Here is a 10,432-nt window from a genome sequence, read left to right as displayed (position 1 = left end):
ACAGGGAAGGGGACCTGATGACATTTAATAGACTCTAGCAACACTAATCAAGAAAAAGGTGACTGTACCGCCAATATTGTAAATTAATTTTAAAGGTTTATAGTCATTATGAGAGCATATTATGAACAATTTCTGGCAAAAAATTTGAAATTTTAGAATAAATGGACACATTCCTACTAAAAAATGGGAACTTACCAAAACTAACATAAGTAACAAAAAATCTGAATAGTCTATACTAAAGAATTTGAGTCTGTAATTAAAAAACCTTCTCATAAAGAAATCTCTAAGCCCAAATGGCTTTACCACTTAATTCTTCTAAAGATTAAGAAATAACAATTATCTTACAATAACCCATACAGAGAATGGAAATGTAGAAAACATTTTCTTACTTCTTTTATGAGGACAGAAAAACCCTACCCAAGAACATGCAAAAAAAAGAAATGTAATTAAGCTAATCTCCCTCTCACAGTACACAGATTTTAAAAATCCCACAATATACTGACATACAAAAAGCAGTGACATATGAAAGGCATAATATATTCTAGAAATTAGGCTATTCCAGGAATGCCATATTGGTTTAACATTTGAAAAATCAATCAGTGTAATTCACTACATTAACGGAAGAACGGAGAAAAAAAAAAATCACAAAAAAAACCCCACATAGAACATCAACCGATGGAGAAAAAGCACTTGTTAAAATTCAATACCTACTAGATAGGAATAGAATAGAAACAAGTTCCCTTCTGATAAAGGTTATCTACAAAGAAAAAAAACTACAGCAAACACCATATTTAATGATGAAATATTAAAAGTTTCCCCCTAAGATTGACTGGGGGCCAAATGCAGTGGCTCAGGTCTGTAACCTTAGCATTTTGGAAGGCTGAGGTGGGAGGATTGCTTGAGGCCAGGAGTTCAAGACCAGCCTGAGCAAGAGCAAGACCCTGGTCTCTACAAAAAACAGAAAAATTAACCAGGTGTGGTGGCATGTGCCAGCTACTTGGGAGGCCGAGGCAGGAGGATTGCTTGAGCTCAGGAGTTCGAGGTTGCAGTGAGCTATGATGACACCACTGCACTCTAGCCCAAGTGATGAGCATGAAAAAAAAAAAGATTGATTGGGAATGAAGTGAGGATATCCACCCTCATCATTTCTACTTAATTACATGAAGTCCTAGCCTGTGCAATAAAGCACAAAAAACCAAAAGGCAGTAAGATTAGAAAAATAAATAAATTGTTAATATTTGTAGATGACATAATTGTGTATGTAAAATATCCCAAAGAACATACAAAGAATTAGAATAAATGAATTTACTAAGGTTGTCAGATACAAATATCCAGAAATCAACTTCATTTCCATATTCAAGCAAGCAATTAGAAAATGATAATATTACTTACAAAAACATCAAAATATACCAATTATCTAGGAATTATTATTTTTGTCCTTAACTCTTTATTGTGATTATTTGAACTTAAAAGTTACGAGTACAAAAAATTCCCACATTCCTTTCACTCATGTTCCCCAAATGCTGGCACAAAGCTCTATTCATTTTACGACCCCAATAAAAACGTGAAAAGGCAAACTAGTAAGTGGAAAAAAATATTTCCAATACAAAAAAAAAACCCCTTATAACCAGTATATAACTGAATTCCTACAAAACAAAAAGATGGACAACCCAATAGAAAAATGGTCAAAACTCAAAAATCACATCACAAAAAAAGAATATATGATCAATAAACACAGAAAAATGCTCAAGAAAGATGCTAATTAGAACCTCAGTGAGATATTACTCCCTACCTAGACAGCTAAAAGTGAAAAGAAAGACAATACCAAGGGTTGGTAAGAATGTGGAGCAACTAGAACTCTCCTACACAGCTGGAGGAATGTAAACTGGTACAAACTGAATGTAATTTGAGAGATGTTTCTGGCATTTTTATTCACTAAAGCTGAACATACACACAATCCTATGACCTTGCAATTCTGCTCCCAGGTACATACCTATCAGAAATGTTTACATATGAGTAGCAAGAGGCATAAGAATTTCACAGCAGCACTATTCAGTGGCCCCAAACTGGAAACCAACCCAAATGCTACCCCTACTGGATAGGTAAATAAATGGTGACATAGCCATACGGTGGAACACTAAGAGAATGGATGAATTATTGCTACAAGCAACACGATTAAATCTCAAAAACAAAATATTGAGCAAAAGAGGGCAAGTTTTAAAAAGGGCAACAGTGTAAGAGTTCATTAGATAAAGTTTAAAAAAAAAAAGGAAAACTAATATACGGTACTACAGTAAGAATAGTGTGTCCTTTAATGAGTGGGGGTAGTACCTGGAAAAGACACAGTGAAGGGCTTCTGGGGCTGGTAAACTTCTATTTCTTGATCTGAGTAGTGTATAAATAAGCATGTTCCTTTCATAAAAATTAAACTGTACACATATGATTTGGTACATGTTACATTTCAATAAAATGTATATGTAAAAATACACGTGTAACTCAATTTTCAAAAACTGCATAAATGAATAATAATAAAAAGAAACACTGCTTATTTAAGGACTGTGAAATTACAAGTGTTTTTTATGTTTTCCTGTTATAGGCCAAATTTTATTCAATTAACATACGACGGTTAAAAGATGTTTCAAACATCACTAAAAACATGAAAAAAACCAGCCTCCCCACCCTCATAATCTGTTCCAGTTTATGCTCCCAGGCTAATTCTTTATCAGTTATGTTAAGCTTAATACCACCCAACTGCTTGTCATGTACATTATTTTCTCACAGCCTGGAATATCCCAAATTCGCCCTGTTAGCTCAATTTAAATATCACATTCTTACTGATTTTTTTTTTTCATAAACATTTTCACTCTTCTTACTCCCAATCCTTTGAAAGGATGTTAAATATCATTATGGTCCCAGCACTAATCCTCAGGCAACTGAATATTTACAAGTCACCAGGCAGAGAGGACCACCTATTTCTTGCTCTAAATCAATCCCTACTTCACAAAACACATCTCCTAACTTTTAATGATGTAATTGAAATAAAGATACTACTCTAATTGGAATAAATTCGAATCAAAGGCTCTTTTAAAGTATTTTGTACTTTTTAAGTACAAATTAGATCTAATAACAGCTACGACAATGGCAAATGAGGAGATTTTTACTCAAAGTAATAAAAGTAGACAGGGGACTCCACTATTTGAAATAAAATAAATAGGTATAGACAAACAAGAGTTGTCTATTTCCAAAGAAGGCAGGCCAAGAACTATAGAATTGCAGGCCCCTAAGGGCATGAAATTCTCTACCTTTGGTGTGATGCTAATAAATAAAAGAACTTTCTGGTTTTTCTTTCTCTTACTGTTGGAGCAGTATCCTATAGGCTGGAAGTAGAAGGCCACAAGAGGGGTACTTAGGTTCACATGAACCTCACACTGAGTGACTTTCTGGAGAGTCGGTCCACGACTGTTACAGATTATGGGCCTATGATTACCTAAAAGTTAAGAACCACTGACCTAGGGGAACATTTCCCAAAAATCATACAAGTTGATTTTGGGGAGTCCATGACCAAGCTTTTAATCTCCACAGTTACGTATTTATTTTGCTGTGTATTGTTTTGTTGTTTTTTGTGTGGTTTTTTTTTTTTTTTTTTTTGAGACAGAAGGTCTCGCTCTGTTGCCCAGGTTAAAGTGCAGTGGTATCATAATAGATCACTGCAGCCTCCAACTCTTGGGCTTCAAGCAATCCTCCTGCCTCACACTCACAAATAGCTGGAACTACAGGAATGTGTCAAGTTTGGCTAATTTTTCTATGTTTTGTAGAGACAGGGTCTTGCTCTTGCTCAGGCTAGTTTCAAACTCCTGGCCTCAAACAGTCATCCTGCCTCTGCCTTCCAAAGTGCTAGGATCACAGGCCCCCACTTCACCATACCCAGTGTTGATGCATATTTGAAAAGAACAAGCACATCAAACCCATAATGTCATAGTAGTGACCTAACTGATCAATTTAAAATAAATCGATTTAAGAAAAAAAACAGATTTAAAAAGGTAATTGAGTAGCTAACTAGGCAATATCTGGATCGATTACAGTGGTGGTGCACCCATGTACTGGGCTTTAGGAAACATGTGATGGAAAAAAGCTGTTTAATGGAGAGCACATGCTTTTACCTTTGCTATTCAAACTTCTTTTCCGATTCTGAAAGTTTACTCAATTCAATAACCTCAGAAATTCCTATCATCTTGAGAAATATTGGCTAAATTAACCCAGAAATTATATTGGCTCCAGCATTTTTTCCCTCTCAATTCTTTTTCCAATTTGGAAGCTATGATACCATTATGGATGGAAGTTTATGGCGAAGAGCCATAAAAAAAGGCCGCTGATAAGGAATATGCCAATAAAAAGCTGGCTTTAAAAATAAGCTGGATATGCACTTACCATTTATTGGTAAAATCTCACGGCACAGAAAGCTCTTTCAAAGTGATTGAACTCTCCTGTTGTACATGGTATGACTTGATACTGAATATATGGAAATACTCAGGCATGTTATTGGCTAAATCTGAGGGGAAGTAGCTATTTAACCACTGTACCACAAGCATACCCACAGGCTCGTTAAACTCCTAAATAGAATAAAACTGCTGAAGTCCACAGTTTTCATGAGAGAGTCTCACAAAGCTCCATTCAATTTCATTAAGCCACACAGCAAAGCCACACTGCCAGACACAGGGAGAGAAAGAGAGTGAATACACTAAAAACAGAGAGCCCTGAGAGAACGTGACCTATAGAACTCATTTCTTCTAGGGTACCATATCCAGGAAGTCTGGGCTTCAGGCTAAAAAGTGGTTTGTGACTTAATTGGCATTAAAACATTACTAGGCACACAGCATAAACACTTCCCAACAATTATCCACTTTAATCAAGTATTTTCTTTCATAACTACAACTTCGGTTTAAAAATAATTCTAAGAGTTGTCTGCTCTCTCTGCCTCTCTTTTAAAATTTAATTTTTATGAAATACTTTAAACATTCAGAAAAAAAATTTTTAATACTACGAAATTGAGATTTAACAAATGTTAGCATCTTGCCACACTGTTCCTTCTTCTCTATGCTGCCCTTGTAGCAACCAGACAACCAGAAATGGAGAAGGAAAGGCTTCATGAAGACAATGGTTTTGAGAACTTGGCACATGACTTATACTTCCCTGGTAAACAGGCACAGCCATGGAACTCAAAAATAACATTAAAGGGGATACAGTTTAAAATTAATGCAAAATCTATGAAGACTAACGTTCAACTTTTCCATTTCCCACAGAGGGGTGGGGAAGCTGTATGGCCCAATAGGTCCTTAACTGCAGCCTTTTGACTGAATCCAAATTTTACAGAACAAATCCTTTTATTAAAAGGGGTGTAGCAGAGAAAGATGAAGTTTTTCTTGCCTCTTTTGGTGCTTAAAAAAGAACAATCTTGAAATCAGAAGGCCACAGGTTCCCCACCCCCACGTGACAAGGTTAAAGGTATATATTCCTACCTAAAGCAATGCCTGGCTATCTCTTAGGTAGTACTGAGATACAATTTAGATCAAGACAGGCTATCTTTGTGCTTCAATGAACTAAGTGGTGACAATTCCATATCTATTGCCTAAATACTTGCATCAATGGAATAAATTGCAGCCAATTCCACATACATCTTTCTGCATGTGTTAACTCAAAAACAGATTTGTAAGTGAAGAAATCCCATTCATCTTACTCAGTTAACTATATATAGTCGAGATAAAAAAATATTTAAAAGCCTTTAGATAAAGTATTCTCTTACAACTCTTCTAACTTATGTTTTTAAAGTCTACTGTCTGCACTCATACAACAAGTCTTTTTTTTAGCAATGAAGATCAGAAACCAAACTTTGTTGTGATATTTAATTTATAATGTAAAGTCACCGACTGGTAAAAACTTACTTGACATAAGTTTTGGAATCTGGGCTTGTCCTCTTAACAGTGGCCTGTATAAGTTTCCCTGGTAAGTCGCAGGTGGTGGTGCAGCAGTGTTGTAAATACCGGTTCCTGAGCCTCTCGGCATGACATGGCTATAAAATAAAAGGACCCCCCCAACACACAAGAAAAAAATTATATAGCGATATATCCATCACATCACAGCTGACACAAATTAAGCAAGTGCTTGCAGCCATATCTTTACTACTAGAGCTGATTAAAATAACGCAAATCAAAAAGGTTTATAATTGAAAGTTCAAAACTACACAATGATAACGGTGACAGCAAATGTTCATTTGTCACACCAAGATTCTCAATTGATAATCATTTTTACATATACAAAAATATTTTGAGTCTATTTCTCTTTTGCATTATATTTCAGTTTTTTCGAAGACCTATGTCATTGCTATCATTGTACACATTTCTACTCCACATTTGCTATTTTCAATTTATTATATCAAACACTTCCCTATATCTTTCTTTAGTCTTCATAATTCTAATACGTACATCTACAGAATATTTCACTATGTTGATGTCTCATATTTTACTAAGCCATTCCTCTCATTTAGCACTTGTATTATAGATTACAATGCACTAGAAATACTTGTGCATATAGCTATGCTCCTCTAAAATTATCTCCTCAGGATAAATTCCAAGAAGTAGGAATCTGGATCAAAGGTTAACAGTATCTTCAGAACTCAGAACTCTATTTAGAGGAAATACTATGTTGCTTTCCAAAACAGTTAAAATAATGCAAAAAAAGACATCTTAAGACAATTTTAAATTTGCATTTCTTTTACTGTTATTAAGAATGAAGACTTTCCGAAACAGTAACAGCTAATGTTTACAGTCTTCAGTAACTATCCTAAGCACGTACCAGACATTAGCTCACTTAATTCTTACAACATCATCACAATTTTAAGTTTAATTATTGTCTCCACTTTAGACATAAGGAATCTTGGGCACAGAGTGGTTCAGTAACTTTCACAAACATATTAAGTAGTAAAGGTATTTCAATGCAGGTATTTCATGGATCTAAAGCCCATGCCCACAACCACAATGCCACACTGTCCCGCTCACTAGTCACTGTATAAATTACATGCTGATGATGACCTTCTACCTTAATCACTTTTTGAATCTTAAGGTTTTCCCATTAATTGAAAATATCTACTTATGTGTTACCATTATTAATTCATGAACCATAACACATTAATATTTCCCTCGGCTTGTGGCTCTTTTTATATCAGCTTTACTTGTTATTGTTTCAAAGTCCCTCTATCTATATATAGTCTCTTCTACAGCTAGAAAAAAGACAATTCAACAGCTAATAAGCGCAAAGGATAGAAATCAAAAATTTACAAAAGAGGAAATAAAAATGACCAAAAATATATTAAAAGACAATCTCAGTAGCAGTAAAATGCACTGTTCAAGTATTGAGTAAGCAAAAATTTAAGTGTTCTGTATTTGAGATTTAAAACTAAATAATAAATAAGAAAGTGGAGGGTTTGTATACTAATGTATTGGTTAATACTTTAATTCAGCTAAAACTTTCTTGAGGGTACAGACAATTTTTTATTCCTTTGAAATAACTGTCAGCAATATAGTAAAAAGCCTTAGAGAAATAACAGAATTATAAACAGAGAAGTGAATTTTTAAACAATGAAGAAAATCAGAAAAATATCAAAGTTATTAAAATATCTACAAAACAGTTGTATTTTATGGTCTGTTAAATATTTGTGGCACATATGCATGTTTTGTCCAAAATGCCTGTTTAGTTTTTATGATAGAACTCCACTCTTTGCTTGGTTTTAAGTATGTATGGAATGTTATGACAGGACATAGTAGTAGTGGGAGGCAGACATGGAAATGGTGGCCACACAAAAATATACATGTGAAATAAACTCAGTATTTTAATAAGGTAAAAAAAAAAAAATACTGGTCATAAATACTGACCTGCTTTCTGGGATGATTCAGATAAAACAAAATATGTAAGAGATAGAAATCCACGACTCACCCCAAAGTCCTGAAGGCTGCCTGATCTAGGTGGACAGGTCGCCGGTCCCGGTTAAAGCCAAGTTGGGGCTTCCACTGTCGTCCATTGCTGGATTTTTCCCAGTCACTGGGTTTCAGTACTGCTGCTGGCTTTCTGACCATTTGAAAATACAAATACTTAGTTATAAGGATGAACATCGTTGGTATAAAATAACCCCAGGTAGTTAATTGTTGTTACCTTGCTCCAGGAAGCATTACAGCTTTAAAAATGTAATCTTCAGCAAACTGCGGGTCTTTAAAATTAATACTGGAAAAGAACAATAAACAATAATTTGATCGTATTAGCTTGGCTTAATTATCATGTAGACTGAGGTATTTTTCATGTTTAAACAGAATAACTAAAATTCAAAAGTCTTCTCCAAAAATTATTTTAGCCAATGGTTTTACCAAATGGCTAAGTATCTTCCTCACCAAACTACCTCTAATTCCTCATACACAGCCTTCATGGAACTTTCTGTGTGGGAAAAGCCATGTTCTAGCTAACTGTAGGTGATGACAGAAATAAGAGACACTTCCCCAACTCATCAGAAACTTCAATATGATAGTGGAGACAGGTTGAAAAAGTTTACAACCAAGAATAAAAATAAAGGTAAAATGTCTTCCATTTTGTTCAGTCCATGGCAGAGACCCCTAGCATGTCAGGGCAGATTAGCTGTTATTGCAATAAAGATGCAAACACTAACAGAAATATTTGCGAAATCAAAAAACGTACACAAATAGCTAAGAAACCCATGGGGGGGAGGACCCAAAAAACAATACTAAATCTATTGGGTTGGAACCCTGTATCCTGCTCTCCTAATGTGTATTTTTAAAATAATGCAATAGTCACAATTTGACAACTACACAAATGCCTATTTTTAAAAGCTATATGCTCAGATTTTGAGTATAAGCTGGGTCAAACTTCTTTTCTGGTGGGGGCTGTGTAGGTGTGTGTGTGTTGTGTGTGTGTCTATCACAAAGGTAAGCACAAGAGTCTTTCTTCTGACACAGCAAAGCTTCTTCTAGGACTCTAGTTATACATCAGATTTATACTTAAGGATGCTTATAACATCATTATTCATAATATTAAAGGACTGTAAAACCTAAGTGTATGAATAATAGTGGACTGGTTAAAGAAAGTAGGGTTCTTCCTAACAATGGAATACTCAGATTATATTTTTTAAAATTTAGTAACAGAATACTTAACAACATGGGAAATATATACACACACAACAGACTAGACTAGACATATATTCATCAAAACGTTATCAGTGATTTTTTTTTTCTGTAAAATCATCTTTCCTTTTTTATTTTCCAAAATTCCTCCAATGATTATGGATTATAGTAAGAGTCAGTTAAAAAGGTTTTACTAAAAAATGTTTTATTAACTTTTTTCTTTTTGAATACTGCCACTTTAACAACTAGAGTTCACCTGCTATATAGAAATTTTCATTTCAGTAGGATTTAACTGTATATTTTAAGTATGCAAAAATAGCTTCACTTACAATAAAAATACCACGAGCCCAGAAGAGCTGAATATTCCATTTACTCAACTGGTTCCTCTTACAACTCACTCTTCACTGGCACCTGTCTTTAGCTCAAATGTTCTCTTGTGGGCAAGGTGGCACAGGGCAGGGCAAGGTAGGGCAGGCAGTGATAAAGGTTTAAGAGGGTGACAGAGGAAATGACGGTTAAGTATTCAGGCTCATTAAGACTTTGCAGATACAAAATAAAGAGAGAAAACTGGCAATAAAGCAAGACCTGGTGTCTCAAAGCAGGTATCTTTGTTTCAGCAGGGCTCTTCAGCAGATTACCAAATTGTTAGAGTGTCCACTGCATACATGGTATCATGGTTGGACTAGGCATACACACACTGTCCAGGTATCAAGCCTGCTTCCCTTTCTAATAAGGGAAATAAAGAAGTGTTTGGTAACAGTTTTATAAGGAAGAAAGCAGAAAATGCAACAATACGAAGAAAAGATGTTAAGTCAAAGCATGTGTGTGCACATGCCTACCACATAAATGTCTGTCAGTATGGGCTAAATGTATGTGTGTATGGGGGAGGAAAAAGGGAATTCTTTCATCTGAGGACCAAAGAAAATACCATGCAAGAGGCTGTGGTTTAAGATAGGGCAGGATTGGTTACAGGATGGCAGGGGAAATAAATGAACAAAAATATGGCAAAGGGCCCCAGGCCAAGGAAAGGCTCAGATTCATTGGAGCAGCCCTTCACACTGGGGATATGGGAGAGAAGCCCTTTAAAAAAAAATTATTTGGGCCGGGCGCGGTGGCTCACGCCTGTAATCCTAGCTCTCTGGGAGGCCGAGACTGGCAGATTGTTTGAGCTTAGGAGTTCGAAACCAGCCTGAGCAAGAGCAAGACCCCGTCTCTACTAAAAATAGAAAGAAATTAATTGGACAACTAAAAAT

At 35.3% G+C, this 10,432-nt stretch overlaps 1 protein-coding gene across 1 annotated transcript in view; it reads right to left on the bottom strand.

The window, feature by feature from the left end:
• The window catches only part of XRN2 (5'-3' exoribonuclease 2), an 84,054-nt gene that overhangs the window by 14,186 nt on the left and 59,436 nt on the right, over positions 1 to 10,432 (bottom strand). Inside the window, exons 24-26 of the mRNA XM_012657204.1 lie at positions 8,203 to 8,314; positions 7,987 to 8,118; positions 5,940 to 6,067 (exon numbers count right to left, since the gene is read on the bottom strand). Coding sequence (XP_012512658.1) covers positions 5,940 to 6,067; positions 7,987 to 8,118; positions 8,203 to 8,314 — 372 coding nt within the window. The remainder of the gene's footprint in view (positions 1 to 5,939; positions 6,068 to 7,986; positions 8,119 to 8,202; positions 8,315 to 10,432) is intronic.

This window comes from Propithecus coquereli, unplaced genomic scaffold (genome assembly GCF_000956105.1).
Source record: "Propithecus coquereli isolate 6110/MARCELLA unplaced genomic scaffold, Pcoq_1.0 Scaffold533, whole genome shotgun sequence".
Lineage (NCBI taxonomy): Eukaryota > Metazoa > Chordata > Mammalia > Primates > Indriidae > Propithecus > Propithecus coquereli.
Note: the sequence above shows the minus strand (reverse complement) of the source record. Positions and strands in the feature narration are given on the sequence as shown.